Here is a 24,936-nt window from a genome sequence, read left to right as displayed (position 1 = left end):
TTATAATGTATTGCCTGGTGTTATAATCGTCGACTTTATAAAATACAAAACGATATGGATGAACAAAATATTTTCTGCTCTTCCAAAAAAGGTAACTGGTTACCAAAAAGTGCTGCGAATCACTGTTATATTAGCGTTTCAAGAGCGCTACTTAATTGGATGTGTAGATAATGAGGACGAACCGGTTACTAGATCACCAGATAACCTAAATTTTAGCCAATTCATCGTTCTATCGGACTCTTGTGTCATCGGCCGAGAAACATATAGATACAATTGTTTACGTTTTTAACCCGACATCCATCAGCACTATACTTCTGCTGTATGTCTACTTGCTAAGCCCTCCCTCTCTCATTACCTGGACCGGCTTAGAGATGTTGGTAAATTCCCGCGAGAATCTTTCGCCTGACAATGCCAGCTTGTAGGGTGGGCTTAAACTAAGCTTCTCTTGTGACGTCCTTGTCACAAACTTTAGGCCAACTCATGTTGCTTAAGAAAGAAGGGCTGAGAAAAAACAGAATCGCAAGGCCTAAGCGAAACCACTTTTAACAAAGTTGCCATCAGAGCTAATTATGTCATTGATAATATTTGAATTAACAAGGGACAAATAGGAATGGCTAAGTAAGTGAATCCTCACACAAAACACGTTGTAACACTTGGCAAAAGATTTGTTCAATCATAAGCCTACCAAAGCCAAGCCTACCACAACTTTTAGAAGACTGCAGAGGTCCCAGGGAGGATATGCGCCGTTTCGTAGAATCTCAAAGCCTACTTGTTTTGTATCGGTGTTTTTGACTTAAATTTCGGTTGGACGTGAATTCAACAATATTCATATGTTTTTAGTATACTGTAATAGAAATAAGTTTGCATTTTATTTGCTGTATTGTGTATGTATATTATAAATGGGGGTTTTAAGTGTGAATAATGTATAATTTAAAATAAAATATTCTTGTTGACACTCAATAAACCAAAATTCGATTATTATGTAAATTTATATTAATAGTAATGATAAGAATAATAATAAATTTGTACTTTGTTTCGTCTTGTTGCTCCTATTAAAATTATTCCAAAGGTTCACCAACACTATTTTTAAAAATTATGATATTTCAACATTTAACAACATTTTAAATAATAATATCGGTATTTAATGTTGTTGCTAATTAAATTAAATTAAATTCATAATGTATTTCTTTTATACTTTATATTTATATAATTTTATGCTTGTATAATAAAACCCGAACACCAATTAAGTAATTTAACAATTCAGTGGCTGCAAAAGGAATGGACAGGTAACCATAACATTTATAATAAATAACCATTAAAGTTTTTAAAGATATATAGTGTCAGTGTCAGTATAGTGACAGTTGTTGGATGTATTGCAAACGGGTTTATTTTATATACCGATCCTATAGGTAATAATCTGTAAAACTAAGTTATTTAATTCTTTCGGAAGTAAAGAATGTGTTACGAATAGTGGAACTTGGAGATATAACTTAATTTACCTGAATTGTTAGAGATAATCAGTAGGTCTAGGCTATTTCAGCATTATTTCCGATGAACAGGTATTTTACATCACTGTATATTAAGTATTGCCCCAGGCCTATTCAAAAATACCTTTTGATCCGCTTATAATATAAGTTTTTAAAATCCAATTAACAGGTTTTGCTGTTAGTCAATATTTGAATTTCACTGACAAAACTCATAATAGGACGGTTTGCCCAGACAATCAGACAAATTCGTATGAATCATACTTATAATAATTTATTTACCCTGTGGGAAAAGTGGACGATCCTCGGTTCGTCCCCACAATTGTCTAACGAGAGGAGCGCTTGTAGGAAGAAGAAGGTCGCGCTGTGAAAAGTTAGCTACCCATCACGGTTTCCGCACCCGGTACTCTCACCTATAAGATCCCATAATGACCGCTGTCGACTTATACAAACACCGTGCTTATCTAAGGACACATTGGCTTAAAGTTGAGAGTTTATTGACTCGGTGGGAACCGTGAGAGTTCAATTGAATGTCCGAAGAAAGAGAATACAATTGAGATTGTGGAATTCAATAGCGTTTATAAGAACACCGATTCTCACCTTTACGATCATTTGTCGTCTGCTGGCGATTTAAAAACACCAATCAGAATCAGTGTTAGCGTTTGGTTTAAAATCACAGCCTCTATCAATTGATGATAAACTGTGTTTACCGAACAAGAATTTCATTTTAGATTTTTTTTAAGGAATCGCAATACTTTCTGAAGTTGCGTGGAAAAGAGTTTTAGAACATGAGTCTGCTTCATGAGTTTCCCGATTATTCCCTTCAGCATCTCGGTAATCATCGGCCGGACGGACGGGACCGAATTTATAACCAGCGACAGCCATGGATGTTGAACCCGCTGCCTGCAGAGTCGCCTACCATGCCCCTACACCAACCAGATTACCATCATCATCACCTCCTACATAGTCCCCTTCCTACGGCGCATAGTTGTGTTTATGAGGAATCGAACGGCCCGAGGACTATTCGCGCGCCGAGACGAGTGGCGGCGAAAAAGGAGCGTCGTCGAACGCAGAGTATAAACTCGGCGTTTGCCGAGTTGCGCGAGTGCATTCCGAACGTTCCCGCAGACACAAAACTTTCAAAAATCAAAACATTAAGACTGGCAAGCAGTTATATAGCATATCTTACAGAACTTTTATACGAAGATACGAACACGAAGTGCCATTTGGACGTTGATCTAGGTCATATTAGGGCAGAATTCAAACGAATGGAGGGGAAAGAAAGGCAAAAACAAATACAAGATAACATGGTAAGTAATATTTACATCATTTTGAAATACCTTTGACAATCTAACTCTAATACATAATATTAATATTATTATTTCACATGCTAATTTGATTTGTAACTTTTGGCACTTGAGTTTTTAGATACCGTTTGTGAGATGCTAGAAAAAACTTGAATAAAATGTACTGTAACTGTACATGAATTGCTTACAGTAGGCTATAGTGTTAAAATGATAAAATATGTTGCTTGTCAATTAACGTTTAAATAATACTTAATATAGTTAACAGTATGTATTATTTTACATAGGGACCTTTAAATTCGGCGGTAGATCAAAAGGTTTCGATCAGTAAATAACTTACTTTTGTTCTATGGGTTAAGATTTTCCCATATTTTATAACATTGACAGATGACATATATCTTTCTCTGACTGATAACTTTTGGGCTTAATATAGGTCGAAAGAACTTGCTTGTAAATACATATTTGCAAATTTACACCCATTGTTAACCACTCAATCGAGGACCAGCAAGTGTTGTTATAAGCGTATAGAAAATATCCTTAACAGACAGATTAGAGTTGTTGCTAAACATGAGCCTACAGTGATAGACATGGTTAGAATGCATTTTCCCTATGCACCCCAGAGTGATGAAATATGCCCTGATATGAATGCATACAAATCAGTGCCGTAGCCAGTTACTGGAATAGTTGGAACAGTCTTCACAATTTTCTATTGGGTCCACAAAGAATGGTTTACATTTTTTACAATCGGTCTAAATTATTGTGCTGTTTTACGCACAAACTGAGTCCACTTTTAGAAAAATATGTCCAGATTTCTCAAAGTTTTCGTTCAATGGATCAATTTTTAACAAAATAAATCCAGATTATTCATATCGTTGCGTAAAATGTGTCAACTTTTAAGAAAGTATGTCTACATTATTTGAATTTACGCGTTAAGTGGGTCCACCCTGATTTTGTTCCGCACTGTCTGAAAATCCTGGCTACGTCATTGATACAAATCCATTGTAATAATTATTATATATAGGTATAATGTAGTTATTTAAACCTAAAAATGTACGTCTTAGTGAAAGTTTGAAGCGGATAAATACATCAATAGATTAAAGTGGTATATTTAGTGATTCAAAAGAAAATTATGTCATTTTAACGTAGAATGTTGTCGGGAGTAAATTAATATTCTAGTTTTCCTACCAGATCAGACCTCTCTAAATTTTTATTGAATACCTGGTAATTATAATGTTTTCGTTAGTACATCAGTTGTAAGATACCGTATTGTCTACAAGTAGTACTGTAGTCTACAGTGTTTATGATAGAACCAATAGAAAACGATAAACCAAATCAAAGATCATTCGATATGATAGGCTCGCCCATTCCCGATTCCGTTCCTTTTCTTTGCATCGGTAGGAGTTAGAAGCATTCGCTTTATTTTGTAAAGGCCTAATCATGATACAAAATCAAATGTGTCATCCTCGCTCAATTAATGCTCTTTGAATTTTCAGCAAAATAAATTAAATAATTAATTAAAAATATTACATTTTTGTAGCTTACCCCATTGATGTAAAACTGTGTATTGTGCAACGTAATTCAGTTCATACAGGTTGATAAACTTTGTGATATTACGGTACAATATACCCTATATTATTATAGGCCTAAATGCTCCAGCGAGGTGGACGTTTTATTTGTCGACGGTGTGCGACAGGTTGTCGCGTAGGTGCTGAATGAAGCTGGAAAACTATACTCCGACATACTAAATTTACCTTGTTTAAAACAACAGTGTACTTAAATAATAAACACAGTTCCTAATCTGTTGTATTCTGTGCATACCCACTATGTCCGTACCGGTACCTGTTTTGGGCCTCTGTATATTTTGTTAATCTGCTTTTCTTTTTTTTTTTATGTATTTTCTCTATTGCGTATTTGCAGTTGTTATACTTACTTAATTCCCCTAAATAAGCATTTCAATGTTGTATTTAAGTTTTAAGTTAAAGATGAGTTTCCAGGTTTCACTACAGATTTATTTGGGTGATGATTAAACATGAATTAATGAATATTTATCCCACAATATTCTATGTGTTAAATGTTAAAACAAGAAACGAATTTTTCATGCTGATCTAAGCCATTTAAAGTACACATCTGAGTCAATAGACAGTAGTCAGATACCGGTGGGATTTTAGGGGTGCGTTTACATGGGCATTTATTTGCCTCGTGTTAGTCATACTGACTGTTTAGTCGGTTTATATAAGTACGAATTAATATTTGTAATTTAAATTTTATCGTTGAGTTTTCCGATTTTGTTTTATAAACTTAGTTATATTCACAAACATGGACTGTTATCTTTTGGTAGGCCACCTCTAATAAATTATTTGTTTATTAATATTATTTATGAATGTTTAATTTTGTGGAATGTTATTGATTTGATATTTTTGCGCTGCTATTTGTTAAGTTAGATTGTTATATTTTATGCCTTTATTATATGATTAGATACATGTTAATAGTAAAATGTATAATTTGTATAGGCCTATTCACATATACACGATTATTCATAAGGATAAAAGCGTGACATAAAAGTATGTAGAAATCAATTAAAGTAACGTAAATTAAAAGAAGTTTAATTAATAAAGACAATTATAAATACATAATGGAACTGAATGTACATGAATATAAGTAAATTAAAACAATACGAAATGTTAAACATTCACTTTAAATTTGAAGTTTCTGTGTTGGTCAGTGAATAATTACAAGTTAAAAAAATTAAATCAGGTGAAACTTCTTCATATTAAAATGTAAATCAGAAACAGTTTATCTAATCCTTATAAAGGCCTAATCATTGGGACACGAATCAGTGAATAAAATCTATTTAATCCTTATAAAGGCCTAATCATTGGGACACAAATCAGTGAATAAAATCTAAATTCTAAAAGTACCACTGTTTAAAATAGTTATTTTCTCCGACGGAACAAGAAAAGAAAAGTTTACCCTGACCTCTCAGCGACTTTGTTGTTAATTATAATCGATGTTTTCGTACATATTACTACAGTAGAGCGCTGCACTATGTTCACGATACACAAAGTATACTGGAGTTACTCAAACCGCTCAAACACCAAACTATTTAGCCTAATCATCAAATGCACACTTAATTTAATTTAGGATTATTCTGTAAGGTAACCGCAAAAAAGATCTGTCTATACGCGGTCGGGAAACATCCTGCATTAAGATATTCTCCAGTATGCAAAATGATGTTCATCTTCCAACGATGTTGTTGACGACAGTAAGTTATGTATCATTTACATGATAATTAGGAATGAATCAGAATGTATCACTCGGCTATAGCAATTGACTTCTATGCAGTTTAAAACGAAAAATAATCGTCTGTTTGGCGGAAGAATGTATTTTCTTATTTTATGTTTCAAAACCTAATAAAATACTTAAACTTAAATAGGCATACAAAGTAAGCAATTTGAATACACATTTTTTTTAAAAATAGCAACACATTTTATAAGAACACTGAAGCTGAAATTGCTTAACAATTAAGAACAAATTATTGAGGCTGAGATAAAATGTCAAATGAGATTTTAATTTAAAATACTACAAAACTAACACATCTTACCTGTGATGTGCAGTTATAGGTGTGCCTATGTAATACCCTCCATAACACAGTAGCCTAATATACTGCCGTACAATAATAAGTTTCTATGTTTGAAAAGTGCTAAAATAAGAACAAAATAAGAACAATGAGCCTCGGCAAAATTTTACTGGTTCTTATAAAAAAAAAAGGTGTCTTGAAATTTATTATTACTAGCCTTGCACAGGGTCGGCATCCATAAGGTAAAACCAGAAATAATTATATGATTGTTGGATAATATCAGTCAAAGTTTACTGCACCCGTTATTTTTTTTAAAAGAAAAATAAGAACACATTTTGTAAGAACACTGAAGCTGAAATTGCTTGAAAATTAAGAACAAAATAAGAACAAATTATTGAGGCTGAGGTAAAATGTCACCAAGCTTTATAAGTGGTTTGGCGCAGCGGGAACAGTTTGGTTTGCCAACCTGGAGATCGGGGTTTCAATCCCTCCTGTGCATTTCGCTTGTGTCCTTGAGCAAGGCCCTTTATATCACGTTGCTTCTCCCTACCAAGAGTATAAATGGGGTGCCTGGTGGGGTTGCCTGCTCCTGCGCCAATATGGCAGCAACACTTAAGCATGTGGACCCAATGACAAGAAGTTGACCAGGAAAAAACTTACAGCGCTTTGTATCTGTAAATAAAGGTGCTATATAATGACCGGATTAGATTAAATTAGATAACAGGCGATAATATTTCCCTTTTCTTCCGTTGTACATTCATGAATTCCAAATCGTCCACCAGTATAGCATTTAAATATACTGTAACTTAGCCTGTTTATTTTCAGACAAATTCAGTACTACAGATATATTTCTGTTGTTGTTTGTCATTGTTCATGTGAAAACTGGGAAAATATTGTGCATTCCAGAATATAAATAAGCTTATAGTAAATTTAAAACAACGCGTATTATGCCTTGTCTTGCCTCATCCACTAAAAAGAATGGCACACTTCATCCTATCATCTATACTGTAACTTCTTTTATCTATCACGTTGGACAATACTGTGCTGATCTAGCCCGACCAGTACATGTTGTGTAAAACCTATCACCTTGATTTACCCAGCGTTAGTGCTGTACCAAAATCGTGAAATAAGGCCTACACATGCTGGCCTGGATGCCTACTCGACTTCCGTTATTTTCTCAACTCTCTGTGGTATGGGTGTACCGATGGAAACTTTAACAGTTCTATATAGTAATATGCTATTAATAGGAATATTAAACATATTTAAATGTATGGTAAACAATTATTATTTAAAAGCATACTGTTTCAACAAACTCCAAAGGTAAAATGTTGTGGTGTTTAATTTTTTTTTTTTTTGTTGTTATTGGATTTGGCGCATTAAATATAATAAGCCAAGGCATTTGGTTTTCTGTCCATACCGCTTTACATACTAACCAAGAACTATCTCTAATGTTTGGACCAACCAAAAAATGTATTATTCAATGGATGCTTGAACCAATCAACAAATTATAAGAAACAGTCTGTAGTTACAATATTAAATATTATACGATTATATATTTTTTTTGGATTTTAATATTTAAATTAGGTTTGCTGAGGAGCACCATGGATACAGACAAATAGATAAATAAATATTTTTTTTGTATTGTACATAACGTACAGTATATATGGGCATAGTATCTAGGCCTAGGCCTCTCTACATTGTTTGGTTTGTACAGTTACATACACTATAGGATTTTTAGGAGTTTTTCACACAGTAGAGTTTAGAACTATTTTGCATTTTCCATTTTTTATATCATATTGCATATCCGTCAAAAAATAATTTAAGCTAAATAGTGTGCATACATACTTCATCTCCCATTAGAGTGATGAAATTTGCCCTTATTCACCCTACTGTACTTGAGACTGAGTAAGCGTTCGTGTTAGAAGATATTTCAGAATCGAATTGAACATCAATATGACTCACCCACACTACGTAAAAGGTTCTTCAGAAGGGGTGTATGTTTTGTGTAAAAACGTCGTAGTTCGCAATTAAGCATCAACTTAGAACGGGGCCTGGCAATACCCTTGTGGTATGAGAAATGTTTGCGCTATGAGGAGCGTATTCCGGCCGCACTCTAGAAACCTGTGTCGCTCTTTAGGCTAGGAGATGAGCCTCTTTTGGGACCCAGGATGGGCCCGCTTTTCGAAGCACTAGGAAATTGACATGTCTAAACTTAAAACAGCAACCTACTTTCACCCAGCTTTAACTGAAAAACACGTCCATGAACGTAGACCTTATATGCGACATTTGTAAATTATAAGTTGCAAGCTGTAGAACATTTAGGTAATATTTAGATTGACACCAATTCTTTGGGTTGTTCTTACCAGGACGTGCTTCAATTTCAATTCACTGTGAACGATTGCTTTATCAACGCTGCCTGCGCACAGGGCCAATACATACAGGCCACTTTGCCACAGTATTGGTCACTGACAACAGAAAGCAGAGGTATCAGTAGATCAAGATATAGCTAAAAAAAACTCAACATAGAATTGGTAAAGCAGTTATTTGTCTATTGTTACTAGCCTTAATTTAATATCAATTATTTGTATAAGCATCCGGAAAAAGTTTACGTTTAAGAAATTATTTATAGGCCTAAGTGACAATAAATTAATCTTGTATCTTATATCTTCTTGTATCGTATAAAAATCAAATTATATCAGCGTTATTTGCTATAGCAATTGATCCAATGAAAAACGTTCCAATGGGTTAGTTAAATTATGGTTACAGGTACTTAACCATCAGATGCTCGTTTTCGTATTACCATTCAGGTTCAAGGTTTGCCCGATTTCGTACCATACTAGTACTGTTGTTTGCGACTCATAACACATTTTAACATTCAAGATTCAAGATTCAAGATAATTTTATTGTCTGAAAAACCCAGAAATTACCTTCCACTGGCAGTGTTAACATGCATTTAAATGCAGTGTGTATTTTAACATGCATGTGCACAACTTTAATAACGATGATTGTGTCCAACAATGGTACAATTGCCCTTGTTAAAACAATTGTGCATGTGTTAAATAAATTTAAAAAAATGTTAAAATGTTTTGTTAAAATTTGTTGTGCAATATGAAAACTTTTAAGGCGTTTAGTACGAAATGATACATTAGGGCCGAAAAAATGTGGTTAGTATAATTATAAACAAGGCAAGAAGAATTTTAGTTCGGCTACTTTGCCCGAGTATATTTCACCATGATATATTGGCGCAGCTCAAACATTCAGTGATCTAGAATTCTAAAACTTGTTACTCACTTGGGTCCAATCATAGTAACACTTGCATCATTTCGTTTGATGTCTCTTGGCAAAGATTAATGCTAATGTTTACAATCTCTAGACTATTAATACAATGAGTATGCGTAAAACTCTATAGTAAATAGTAGTGTACAGTATAGTTCTATGTGCCGTCAGAGTCGTTTATGTTTCGATGGATAGAGTGTAATTGTATGACATCGTTTTACACCGGACATACAACTCTCAATGACATACCTCCGTAACTCTGGTTTATCTCGTACTCAACCAAAAGGGAAGGGTCACATCAAGACCCCTTATTCTGGTTAAAAAACACATTAACCTTGTGTCGTCATAATTCCGTTGGCTACGTGATGCTATGAATATTGTATCTTGTCTTTATCAAAACAATCATGCCAGCTTATTCTTTGACAGCGATGTATATCGTAGTCTATATTCCGTTTCCGAAAAATGCCTGAGAGCCGCGCATCATTGACAGGGCCTGTCGTAGTTCTATCTAACTTTAACACTTTACACGTTGAACAAATTCCTTTTCATGCATCTGATGAAAAGTGAGTACAGACGGACATCTGCCCCCCCAAGACAAGGGTACTAGAGCAAGAAGCTGTATAAAATCTGTATAACCAGGTGCAAAAAGGTTCTTAAACCCCATGCAAGTGCGACCGATAAAAACCCATGTGTGCTGCCGATTGTTACCATCTAAGGGTCGGCTCCAATGGTATGTATGAAAAACACGTGTTTAATAGATAATTTCTTAACGATGAAGGATTGATGTAGTCTAGTTAAATTTATCTAGGAATATGACAACAGTTATCATTTCGCTTTCCGATGCTTTCCACAAACGTGCCGGTATTGACATAAATATAGCAATTGGCTTTTTTGTTACGATATCATTTCACTGTTCCATGGATATAAGGCCTACTTTTGGTACCGGTACTTATAACGAGGCATACAAGAACCCCAGCACTAAGTCTTTACCTTAAAATCGAAAAGTTCTGAGCTAGAAGCTGATGCGGGTAACTGATATTTTAGTGTCCTTAAAAGGACAAGATGCAGGCCTATAAGTTTAGGTTTATACGCACATTTTGTCTTGTCTTTATTATTTAGGCAATTACTTTATTTTTAGTTTAAATATGCTTATAATATTTATAATTGTAAACTTGCTTGTTTATCATTCATGATGATTATTGCTCGATAAATAACAATATCTTTATAAAATTTTATTACAATTAAGCCTAATTATTTATGACATTGATTACTTTATTTTAATTTTAATTATGCTTGTTATAATTATAAACGTGCTTGTTCAATCCAGTCATAATTATAGTTGCTCGCTATATAACATTATCTTCATAACATTTTGTTACAATTAGGCCTAATTATTTATGACATTGATTACAGAAGAAAGCTAGGCCTAGATTACATAAAGGTCGGGGCTAAACGAATTAAGAGATATAGGCCTAATAAGTAAAATACAACATGCAAGCAAGCCATAAGAAGAAATATAAATTTCTATCTCTCTGTTTGTAGTGAAATCTGCAAAAAAAAAAACAAAAAAAAAATCCACTTAAACTTCTATAAACAATTCTTTGCTCATTCGAAGGATCGATTGTAAAAAACTTCCTTTAATGCACAATTCGAAGCAAATCAGTATTAGCTGATTTAAAAATGTTTTATTACGAAAATTCTGAAATTGATTACCTGCCAGATTAACGGTCTATACAAAACTATAAGAATAGTATTATTTATGAGCCTGTGAATATTGCGAGGGAAGTATTTTCCAGTTATTATTTTCAATTGAGAGATAGATTTATGAGGTAGGCCTAATAATACAAAATAAGAAAATCAGATAATACTTATTTTATAAGAAAACACTAAACTGAAATTTCTCAAAAAATAAGAAAAAAATAAGAACAAATTGATGCTGATGTAAAATGTCGAATGAGTATTATGAACAGTGAGCCTTTGCAAAATTTTACTGGTTCTTATAAAAAAAAAATGAAGTGTAGATTAATTTTTTTGTTAAAATAAACGCATACAGTATAGCTAGCTAGCCAACTTGTGGGTGTAATCAATCCTGACATTGTTATATATTATTATCCCTCATCCTTGTATCATTACCGACTCTGCGTGAAAGAGGAGCCTGACAATAGCAGCCGATATCTGTTAGTCACACGGTCCACCGAATGACATGAAACGCGACATTTAATATGACAAGCAGAGGCATATCAGTTGTTCATCCATTAATCGCATCAATGTCAAATTCCCAGAAAGAACGACCAATTATTTACCAGTTTTGTAATTCTGAAACAGCTCGTATGGTGTTATGCGACAATTCTACGCAATTGTTATTGATTCGGATAGCTAAAGTAGGCAGTTACGATGTCTGTATAACAATTTCTTCCGTAAAAAGTGTTTTAGGTATGCACGTTAGAGCTCCACCGCGATCACTTTAACCAAAGGTGACATGATTGAAGGGAAAATGATTATGCCTAATGATTTTTTCCCCTTCCAAACATTTACTGATTTCTTTCCTATAAATAATTATTTTGAATATCAATTGGCACATAATTTAATTAAATGGATTAGTATCGTTAACAATAGATATTAAATGATAGTTAAAATACATTAACAAAAAACAAGCTTGAACACAGGGTGTTTGGTCATGCGCGTAAGTTTGGAGAGTAGGCGCTGTTCAAGAGCAGTGAAACGAAAAACAAAAAGTTCGACCGTGTTAAAGAATGTTCGAAGTGACGAGAACGTATCATCTGTGATGGAGAGGGATTGACGGACAAAAAAAAGGGGAAAAATGCGAGAAAGGGTTAAAAGTCAATAATTAGGATATTAGAAGCTCTGCCGCGATTTTTTGGATACCTGTTGGAAACCGTTTTAAGATGACGTCACTATAATCTAACCTTAATAGTTCATGATGACCGTTGCTTGGTTCATGATAAATGTACCGGTTCAAACCACAGCGAACAATCTAAACCAAATGTCAAGCATATAACCATTACTCCTATTTAAGTACTATAGCAACATAGATTTCCATTACATTACCAGTTTGGTTTGTCATGACACGGAGATAAGTGGGGGGCTGAAAATGCTTTGATTTGTAGCAAGAAGTTGATGATTAGTCAAAAAGTTCGTTTATTAAACCGATTGATTTTCCTAGTATCAGCTCATGGTAGCTCTATCACGGTTGAACGTACTTTATTCAAACCCACATTTTGTTTATGTCTTGGTGCGGTCAAAATTTCTGTGTGGTACTTGTGTTACCCCTGAGAAATATGAAAGTGCGATCTGATTGGATGGTGTCATAAATAAACACGCGGGCCGCAAATACTGATCGTTGCGATAATAACCAAAATTGATTTATGATTTATAAAATGACTGCTCATATTTTTCGTTAAGCCATTTTTCAAATTATTTGTCGGCGTTGAAGCAAAACGAACCCGATCAAAAAAAAAGGTTAAATTCAAACACGTATTTATTATTTGTATCTAAACTACCTTCTGGTTTGCGAATGTTTTTGAATATTATTATTTTGTAGGTGGTGGTGGTGGGCCCAGGTCTACACTCAGCCCTTATTAATAAGGCTAGCCGCCTACGTTGAATGCATAGCTCCTGGAAATAACAATGTGATTATGCTTGTTGTATAAATTCCATAAAAAATTATAAATACTGTAAAATTACTCATTATTTTTATAATAATAGGCCTAAGACATACCGTACTGGTGATGTCAAATTTCGAAATATGTATGTGAAAACATAAAACCGGGCTACTTCAGGTCATCTTGTCCAGCTGTTACAGCTAGACGAATTTTCCCTAAATAAAAACCGATGTAGAATAGGCCTAGACCTTGAAATATGCCGAGTAATCCGTGATACCGAACGACAGAAAAAGTGTTGCTACTGATCTATTTTAAAAAATTGATTTTTTTAACAAGACAGGAAATTAACATAGACAAAAATGTTGTTATGTATTAACGTGGGACGTTCATCGGAGTTTATATTGCACCGACAAGAAGTACCAATTTCGCCACCACTTGCTTGACAAATTGTAGCTTATGATTAGGGCCTAGGCTTATCACGTTCCGGTCACCAGTCATAATTCTGCCCCCTCATTTACTTTTATATTTTCATCATTTGTACCTATATTTTCAGACGACAGCGAAATCCGGCCAATTTTCTATTTTATTTTCCAGACTTTGTTTTTGTCGTGAGAAATCACATCTCTCATTATTATATGTTATGGGTTAAATGTCTGTATTACGTCATTCAAGTGAGTGACGTTTATTTCTAAAAATAATCTTGAAAATAAATATTTAACAAAAATATTGCATAATTATATATTTCAATAAGCTATTTCCTTCAATTTAAAAAAAATTTGAACAAAAATTATTCTTCTCATAAATTGACGCATTTTAAATAATTTAATTTTTATCTTTTTGCATGAGACTTTAAATTGACTGATATCCTGGTAATTGATTATAATAATTTTCGTTGTAAAAAATCTAAAAATTAGAGAACATGATTTTTTTTAAACTAAATTGGCTGGTATACGGTACGAAATCTATATAAGGATTTTTTTAGTCCCAAAAAAGAGTATTGTTTTATTTCTTTTCATTGATCACTTTTTAATCCTTCAATATTCAATTACCATTTTTATTTAACATTTAGGAGTTTTTAAATCCTTAAAACAATAAATTGGTGCCTGTTAAGTTTTAATAGGTGTCAATCGTTATCATACATGTTAATCATTTTCCGCAGATTTTTCCCAATTTTGAAACTTACAACAATTACTTCCGTAAATCCTTCAAGCGATCAATTTAAATTAAAAATCGTCGTTTATAATTAAAACTCTTGAGATTAAATTAATCAATTAATTAATATAAAATTGCATACTATGTTCTGTGATTATGAGACAACATATAGCCTATCAGTAATTCCTTTTGTAGGCCTAAACATGGTTTATCACAAACCATAACAAAACGAATAAATCATAGGAATTGGGATTCTTATTTTTTTATTTATTTATTATTTTTTTTAATTTTTAAAAAAATGATGGAAAAGACTGGTAACTGGTAATAGATAGGCCTGTAGTATGTACACAGCGATGCTCTAACCAGTCATTATAACTGCACTGCAAATTGCGTTCCGTGGGCCGGACCATGCGGACCCGACGGCAATATTTTGTTGAGGTCCGCGAAAAATAAGTTTAAAATTGTGTGTGAGCATTTTAGCTAGAAAACCCCTTGTTTTTACGACCCGATGCGATCATCATTGTTTAAAAAAATTATTTTAAACTGAACATAAATCTGTAAGCCTATAAAATTACATTAAGGTTTACGCAAGCACACTGGAAACGTCAATGTAGTAAATCTCTACGATCAATTGTTATGCCCACCCTAGCTATACTCTATGGTATCATTAAGTCCGCCACTACATGCAAATAAGCTTAGTTTGTGTGTTATGGATCAGTAAAGTAGTTGTATTTTCAATCATTTTTACACTTCCTGGAACTAGGCCTATCCATACTCGTGACCTACTTCGTGTGTAATGTAATCACTGTTTTTACAACACTTATTTTTAACAGTTTGCGATAAGAGTAATTTCTCAAATTAGTTGAACATCTTAACTATGGAGACAGCATATTATTATCATGTCTATTAAATTAAGTAAATGTTATTGATCATTTTGTCTGAACATGATTGTCAATTTTGTTATGATACATTGACCAAATAGGCATCAGAGACTAGAAATCTTTCTAAAATTCCAATTTTTATTTCTTCGGAGAGTTGTTTCAATTGGCTCACTGTCAGCAATAATTATCTTCATAACGACGTAATATCGAGTTGACTGTTTCGCTTTAGCATTTTTTGTTGCTTACACAATTTTTCAATTCAACAAGAAAGTACGGTAGCTATGAAAAATTATCAGCTTTATCTTTGAAAAACAAACTCTTTAGAAATCGTTCATTTCTATAATTATTTGCAACTTCCGGGGTACTTCAGGTCGTATTTTGATTCCCTAGTCAAGCACTTTTCATCCTCATTTTCTCTCCACCCACCATTAGTAGGGCCTACCTGTATTAAGTTCAAATGCCAATTCGCTGATTCGTATTTGTAGTTCCCATGCCAAGGGAAAAAAATCGAAACGCCATTTAGGCCTTGGCAAAATAGGCGGCTTATAAGGTAGTGAGGACGTTTTAAATGTTTATTTTTTATTATTCTACATTGTTTTCATTACTTCATTATTTTGTCTACACTGAAATGATAATATTTGTTATTGGATTGACCATGAATCTGAACGGAGCAATAAGTGACCGCCGTTGTGACAACACATGGTAGATCGCCTTGTTTCAATTTCCAAATCTTGGAAAGAGGTTCAGATACGTTTTAATACCACAAACGCAAGCACACACAGTTTGACTCTGTCCTCGTTACATGTAAAGTTATTCTAAGTAGAATAACAAATGTCACCATATAAGACGACTATCCTTAAATATGATTAATCACTCTGTAAACTATCGCACAAGATCACCATAAATCATGGTCTGTGTACTACCTTACTGTCGTCTCCTTTTCGCCGCTTTCGTTAACTGTGCCCTTCTTAGGGCGACAACCGCCACCGATTGGCCAGCGCCGACTGGTCTCGGCCTAGCGAAAACTGTTGGTGGACATAGTTAATTACAACCAATAGAATAACATTATTTAAACCTTTGGTGCTTCTTTTACTTCAAGTGCGGGACTTATTAACCCCCATTAACTGTAGTTATTTCTATAATTTATGTCCTTTATAGCGTCTAATTCCTGGCGGTGTTTGCTAAGTGTTTACAACAGCTCCCCGGACTACGGTATGAGAATTACCTTGTCGACCCAAAGCCCACCCAATATAAGCTGATTACCGCCTCTCGAAGAAAGTTTTTTTACCCCATTGACGACTGATTCCTGAGATCATTTGAACGAATTGTTTGTTCCGCTGTATTTGCTTGTAGAGGAATTAAGTTCTAATTAAGCTTATAATTACATTAATTAGAAGATTTGTACGAACTGATTTTTTAATCCTTTAAATTCGTCGTATATTTCAGTAATTCGTGGGATTTTAGTGTTGGCAATTTAAAATGAAGTGTGTGCAATCAGTTAACAATATATCTTCCCACAGAAATGTGAATTCTCCTCGTCGGGTGTGCAATTTCTTATCGTGTAACGGATTGCTTTATGTTTTCTGCTAAACTGCTCTTTGTGTTGCGTTCACAAAGAATTAAAACGATCTTTTTGGTGTACACACGCACACATCAAAAAGAATTTTGGGAGCAGTTTAAATAATCTTCATCATTTGTGTGTGACGACGTCTTCCAACACAATCCATACACAATCTGTCTGCACGTTGAATGCTACCGTGGCTTTGCTACTGATTATTTCCCAACGATATACATTCAATATTTTTTATAATAATATACCGTGATACAACTGGTGCTTTCTCTTGAGTAGCGGGATGGTTAATAGTCTTCCATGTGGGATACAGTAATTTCACTTTCATGTCAAGCGAGCTTTAATTCCATAGATAGATAACTTGTAAAAAATGTTTAGTAAGGGGGAAAAATATATATATATACATATATATATAATATTATATATTATATATATCTATTATATATATTATATATATATACAATTTATATTGTATATATATATTTTTATATTGTATATATATTTATATTGTATTCCTAGGGCTGTCTCTTATACACATCTAGATGTGTATAAGACATATATACATACATGCACACCCTAACACACACACACACAAACATATGGGCCTACCTAACCGTGGTACCACATAGCGTACACCATTGCTGCTTTCATTATTGTTTATATTTTCAGTTCTGAAACAGTTATGTTGATGACAACGAAACATACAGTGGATGCGGATGTAAAATAGTGCAATCGCTTCTGAAATGTTCGTTTGCGTTAAAGGCCCTTAAGAAAAAAAAATGAACACCCGTACCTCATAAACTGGTCATTTGTAGTACCCCCGTCACATTGTTAATGAAAATCAATTGATTTTAATGTAAAGGAAATCAGCACAAACTGACTCATTTTACTGATAACGATCGAGAATGGAAGCTTACATATTACATATACAAGCAGCTGGAGTTAAGTTGTGTTCAGCATTGTCCTAAGTCATTAAACTTGATATATAGAATTAATTATCATGTCGACAAAAGAAGGGTACTGTTATGACCCTATGGAAGCCCTGCTCTTTCCAAGCTTCCAAGCATTCCCACGGACGCGATACCATATGTTACGCGATGAGTTATTTCGAATCATCGTAAACTCCAATTTCCACTTGAGACCTTTTTGACGTTCATATCCGCATGCATTTCCCCCTTTTCTACACAAAAACAAGGGGACGTGGTTTCCATTCAACCTAAATATAGATTCGGTGTGTTTCGATTAAGTTAGGCCTAGATATTTTGGGATCCATGCCTACTTGAATCAAAAACACTACAGTACTCTCATGTCTTATAAAACGCTTCTCGATGTTGAAAACGAAACTCGCATCCGTAACATCTTTCGGAGTGTAATTGTGGTTTTGTAGACAGTCTTTCAAATTTAGGGCCTTGGTTACAATTCACCAAGAAGTATTCGTTTATATCCAAGAACTGTGTTACCATGAGACGAAGATACATGTGTCCACACTATGCTTATATATAGTCATGGTGTGCCTATATATGGTCATGGAGTGATGTCATCATGACCATATTTAGGCGTGACACGTGTTTTTGTCAAATAAAATTGGATAGCCTGGACAGAGGGCTTAAATCTTGACGATCCAATATTAACAATTGTTTTTCGTTACATTTTTAGCACCTACTTAGTGAAACTATTCCACATTGATATACAGTACACTCACAAAATAAAAATTATATGGCATGTAACGAGTACAGTATGAAACACCTAGGTTCAGATGTTGACAATGTTGAACATAGTGTAGACCTATAATAAGACGTTATATATCAAAACTTTCATTCTATGCGATTCGGTTGAATGTTACTAGGTTCTCCCGCATGTCGTAAATATTCTTGGTGGTAAAAGTCAAGCATAAAAAGAATTGTGATCATTAAAGTCCCGGGGTCAAACACAAACGAGAGGATATCATAACAACCATACTTATATACCGTAAGTTCTGTGTCGACCAATGCTAGAAAATTACGACAATCCTCGTTAGAGGTAGTGGACAGTGGTTAAACCTTGGTTTCCATACAATCGCTACATGCTATTGCCGACAACTTTCGGTGATGCTGATTGGTTTATCAAATCGGAGAGACTTCCCAATTACTTTGCAGGAAAACGATTGCTTAAGTAGCGTATTCAGAGCCCCTTTCCTCCTTCACGTTTTTGACTATTAATGTAACTAATTTCAAGTACTATACTGTATTTAAAAACTGCCTCAAAAGCTAATTACATAGCCTCGTGTGACACCATGTATATCATATGGTTTCCTGTTCATGGCCAACAGCTGTCCACCTAGGCCTAAATGCATGTACACATGTTAATTTTACTGGTATCAGGCCAGTCTGCCAATATCTAGTTTATCGATTGCCAACCTACTGACTACATTCTGCTGAAATTCAGTTTGATGAATGACGGATGACTAAACAGTCCCGGATCTCGGTTTGCAAATTCCAGATTTCTGACTCGACAATTCCCGGTATCTGGCATTCGGAAATTGGTTTTGATCCTATCTATGACCTCTTATAAAATTAGGAGTGGTGTGCATATTTTTTATAAAATCTGAAAATCCTAAATTAGGCCTAAGTTATATATTTTTGAAATACAAGTAGTTTAAGTTTTATTGAGACACCGATTGAGTGAATACCTAGTTAAATTTTATTATTTGAGTTTATTTAGCTCACAGACGCTAAAGCCTTTATCTTGAAATTTTATAAAAGAAGTAATTAAGTTCGTATATTGATTAGGCCATGGAAGAATAAGTCTAAACTTATTTCTCCATGATTAGGCCTAGGTTGGGTTTCTCCATGACAAACGGGTTTTAACTTCCTAAACGTCGGCGTTCTTTAAGGGTTTAACTACTCAATGGGCCTACATTGTTCGATTAATTAACTAATTAACTCGTTCATTCATTTTGTATGAAGCGCCTAAATATATGTAGAATGTAGACCCATATAACCGTGATTAAATATCGGAAATATACCGTAGTGAGACTACTCGAGTCTGTAATGTATTGTTTCAGGCTCGCGAACGTTTTGGGATTTGCAAGACATTGTCTTTATTAGACTTCTGTCTGTTTGACAACATTCCAAATCGTATCGTATCGACTTACTTGTTAATTGTATGTGTTATTTAAGTTTCTCTAGTGACTAGGCCTATAAAGCAGAAGAAAACAACGTCAAATCCTAAACATAACAGTTTCATTTACGTGTATGTAGCTAAGGATCTTCAGGGTGCTGGCATACTAACGGTACTAGTATATAAGATTTATATGCATATAAAGACTAACGGGATAAGTATGTTATCTTCTACTTCAAATGTTTAACAGATACGATAGCAGGGGCGGATCCAGATGTCCAAAAAGGTGGGGGGGGGGAGTTGGGCCGATCGACACAACACTATCCTAGGGGGTCCGGGGGCATGCCCCCGCGAAATTTGTGTGTCCTGATGCCAGAAAATAAAATTTGAGGCGTTCTGGGCTATCATTTTTTCTTTATCTTTCTTTTTCTTTCTTTTTTTTACCTTCCAAAAGAGGGGGGAGGGGCCTGCCCGCCCCCTCCCTAAATCCGCCTCTAGATAGGTCCAAACGTCTCCATGTCACAAGCTATCAAGTAGTACGTGCATGGAGCGTACGAGACGGTTTCTTTGATAAACAGTACCGGTACAGTATTACTTTCACAGAAACGAAAGCGACATAGGCCTATTTCAGAAGATTGTTTCGTTTTCGACATCTCTTGGAAAATTATGATTTTTACAAAGTGATTCGTTTGACAATGATTATCCGACGTACAGGCTTATTGCTATGATAGTAACATTAAATATAGGAGTATTGAAAACGGACGATAAATACAGATCGCTATATATAGACTGATTTTGGCCGAATGTGTTGTCTGCATATACCGTACTTTAGTATCTCTTTAAAAGCAGTATTAAACTTTACACTGAAAGTGAAATATGAAAGTAAACTTTTTTTTGTAGAAGTTCTTTGATTAAGTATGAAAAATAAATATTTCTTGTGTTTGTTTGGTTGATCACCTGTTCAATATTAATTGCTTCCTTGTCGAAAAGTGGGATGATGTGAGAAATAATATGGTAAACGGAAAGAGCAATGTCGTTTTCGCGCAGATGGCGCCAACTACGTCAGACGACTAAATCCCGAGCAACGCAAATAACGGCAAAACGGCGTCCTTTTCAAAATTCAAAATTGTTTTGGGATTAAAAATATTCATAACCAACACGAAATGAAAATTACAATCCTGATTAGGATAGTATGCACAGGTGTTGTACTCGGAGGACGGTAGAGACATTCTGCAAATAGAAACATTGTTTTTATCAATAATATTACATAGCCGACTATAATTCGGCATGCGATCATGTTTGGGCTGCCGCAACGTGTGCGTGGGAGAATTTCATGTGTTTCCGTTGTGATAACACTCTTTCTCACCAAAAATTTGAACTTGTGTCGAGATGAAACTGTGAACTGAAAATGATCATTTCACGCCAGTCATGTTGCTGTACATACCAAGTAGATTCTTTCTGGCAGGGGATTGATGGCGTTGGTTGTAGGGGAATCTAGGGTCGGTGGTGTTAGTCAGACTTTCAGACTAAACACAGATAGACACTTCCATTTTCTCTTGAGCTTGAGCCGTAGATGTGTCTATAAGACATCGCACATACGAATTTCTAAACAGGTGGTCATGTTAGCTCACGCTTAAAATACGGCAGTTGTTATAAAGATGTAATTGAAAGAAATCAACTTTAATAATGAAGACGAACGATTACTAAGAATGTTTTTTTTTCCTCTCTTGCAGACGTCTATTCGAGGGAAAAGTGAGAAAAGAGGACGCGGAAGAACAGGCTGGCCAGAGCATGTTTGGGCGCTCGAACTAAGGCAGTAACAGTAGAGAATTATACCAGAAACATTGGGTCTTTTAGACAATTTCAGAAGAAGCGATACAAGACAGTACCTGGTGCTCGACATCTGGAAGATGGACAACGATTCTCTTGCGTTAAAATTCTTAGAAAAAAAAACTCGTGCTACTTGGAAGTTGTCAATACTGACGTGGAATCAGTTTATAATTGATCATCACACCACCTGTTTTTTTTTTTTTAATCAATGTGTTCTTGCTTTATTTTCATAATTAAGATAATTATAATGTTGCTCTCGTGTTTCGTTTTTACTTCAAACGTGCAAATAAATAAATTCCCTTTAAATTTTCCGGGGAAAATGATATGCCTAATGTATTGTAACAATCGCAATATAACTATAGTATAATAATAGTGTTCCTGTTGTCAAAAGTGCGGCGCAGTAAGGCTTAGGGCATTTATATTTAAGTCAGGGTTCGAGGCTGAAGTTTTTCCATTGCTCTGTGTCTTTGGACAAGGCACTAACAATGTTTATCTCACTCCGGTATACTGCAGATGGCAGTAACAGTAGGCCTACTTGTGAATTATTTGGAATTGGTCTTTTACGAGTAAAGGAGGATGACATTGTACAAGTGATCTATAGATGAAGAGCGATGCGCTCACTAAAATGAGTATAAAATAAATTTCGATGTTTTCTTTACAATTTTATATCTGCGCCAAACAAATTCCAATGAAGTTCCTGACTAATTATATCATATTTTATGTAAAGATGCAAGGAGTTAATTATTTAATAAATCTAAAGTATTTTAAGATTTCTACAAACATTTTCTCAAAGAAAACTTTACTTTTAAACTTAATACACCGCCCTCTATTGGTATCTGAAGTACTAACCGCACGAACAAGATGCTGGCGATAACTTCTTGTGTACAGGCAATTATATATCGGTGTCAAATTTCATGCCAACTTAGTTTTTTTCTACTCAGGCCACGTTCTGGTCATTTTTAAGTGCATAACAGTTTAGCTAACATTATTCGAATGATAGACTGAATGTCCAAATCTCCGTTTTGGACGCCTCCTGTGTCTGTTTTTAAACATACAAGCAAGCGCAGGTGTGAGGTCACCAAGTCATAGGGGTAACCATTTTAGGATGACAGGGGGCTCGTGAGCATTATTTTCAATGTCATGTTCCGTGAATATATTACTTGGGCTCTTTGGGGAACCCCAGTTGTTGTTTATGTTGTACCGCTAATGTCATTTTAAGTACTTGCTTAATTAGGGCCACATTGTATGGTCAGGAAATATGCTAATGTGTACCTGTCCCATAATAACTGTTCAGTGTTAAAGTTAATCTGAGTAAATTCAGTAGAAATTTTAAATTTAAAGAGAATCGTCTTTACATTAAGACTTATTTGAATCAAGTAACTTCTCAATAGTAACAAGAAGCTTAACTTTGCATACGGTAATATGTACAAGTTTCTTAACTGTTAACTGTTAGGTGTTAAAGTTAATTTAAGTAAATTTACTAGAATTTTTTAATTTAAAGAGAAAATCGTCTTTACGTTAAGAATTATTTAAATCAACTAACTTATTAAGTTAAGTATTGCATACGAAAATATGCACATATTCCTTGACTGTTAAGTGGTAAAGTTGATTTAAGTAAATTCACTGGGATTTTTAAATTTGAAGAGGTTTTGGAATTTGGAAAATCGTCTTTACATACAGATATTCTTTGAATCGCGTAATGCTAAACACAACTTCTCAAGTATTTTAACGACGAGATGTTGAATAGCATTTTCTGAGACTTCTTAAGGAATTTTCTGTTTACATTATGATGATTACCAATGGATCTTTCCGCTAAGCCCCGCCCCTTGGATATTGTTGCTAAGGTCCCACAAGACGACAGCGTTAAAAGTTACGAGAACACGTGCGTTTGTGAGACGCGCGCGTATTCCTAGCGCTGTTCTGATTAGTCAGTTGTTAAGTTTGATTGACACTCCGGAAAGGTGTATTACAGTAATTATAAAGCAAATGTTTATAAATGAATCCATTCCGACGATGTATTAGTGCTATACCGTACGTCAACATACACCGATAATCCATCAATCAATAACTTATAAATGATATTCTCTTTAAATATATTCTTATTTATAAATGATAATTATTTATCTGTAAATCGGTACGATATTATTATTATTATTATTAGGCCCAAATCAGTATTTGTCGTTGAAATCGATATTATTCTTATAATTGGTATTTGTCTTTAATACCAATATTATCTTTTATTCGATATATAAATCTTGCTAGATATTTATCAATCGATAATCGTCTTTTAAATTTATATTTACTGTGTTTTTTATTGATATTTATCTTTTACTCAGTATTTGGTTTTCGATGTATCTTTTGTCTCATTATTATTATTTATAGCGTTTATAAATATTTATCATTAAGCTATTTATTTTTTTAATGATAGACCCTATGTATTTTGTATCCAATATTTATCTATTAATCGATATTTATCTTTTAATCGACATATTGATTATTATTTTTCCCTTTGCCGTCTCAAAGGTATGTTTGTTGCTTTGTGGCTGAATGCGATACTGTATAAATGTAAACTCTGGGGTCGACATTTAAAGTTTTGCTGTTAAGAGAATACCTTCACAGTGGTAACAAAGATCTTAGGTGTTAATCATTGTGGAGAGGGGGGGGGGTTTGCTGCTGTGTGTGTCAGGGGTAAGTGTGTTCACGATCGCTTGTGTGTCTTCACACGTAAACACGCGTGGACGTATTTATAAAATTGGTTTAAACAGGGTTTGGCAAAAAGGTTAATGCATATCTTTTTGAACGTATTCAAAAAGCTTGTAAATGATTGTAAAAAGTACAGGGAAATAGATTATTAAAAAAGTTGAATAAAAAAAATGAAAAGTTGAAAATGATTCGTCAGTCTCTTTGTTACCATTAGGCTATATTTACCGTAGGCCTAATTTAGATTTACTGCGTATGTCAAACTACTATTCTTTTTTTTTTTTAAGAACACTGAGGCTGAAACGGAAAAAATATGAACAAATTGAGGCTGAGCTAAAATATCAAATGAGATTTTTTTTTTAAATACTGTATAAAACCCAGCAAATCTTATCTGTACCTTATTTGCAGTAGGTGTGACTTATGTAATACCCCTATCAGTA

At 34.3% G+C, this 24,936-nt stretch overlaps 1 protein-coding gene across 1 annotated transcript; it reads left to right on the top strand.

The window, feature by feature from the left end:
• The first annotated feature begins 1,816 nt into the window (after nt 1–1,816).
• On the top strand, nt 1,817–24,684 carry LOC117112835 (heart- and neural crest derivatives-expressed protein 2-like). The gene is made up of 2 exons (XM_033256020.1): nt 1,817–2,794; nt 21,700–24,684. The coding sequence occupies exons 1-2, from the start codon at nt 2,273–2,275 to the stop codon at nt 21,784–21,786; spliced, it is 609 nt and encodes a 202-aa protein (XP_033111911.1). The 5' UTR covers nt 1,817–2,272; the 3' UTR covers nt 21,787–24,684.
• The last annotated feature ends 252 nt before the right edge of the window (nt 24,685–24,936 follow it).

Source organism: Anneissia japonica, unplaced genomic scaffold, assembly GCF_011630105.1.
Source record: "Anneissia japonica isolate Jap-2015-1 unplaced genomic scaffold, ASM1163010v1 scaffold172582_len1462937_cov174, whole genome shotgun sequence".
NCBI classification, from domain to species: domain Eukaryota; kingdom Metazoa; phylum Echinodermata; class Crinoidea; order Comatulida; family Comatulidae; genus Anneissia; species Anneissia japonica.
The sequence above is the reverse complement of the archived record's forward strand: the minus strand, read 5'-3'. Positions and strand labels throughout refer to the sequence as shown.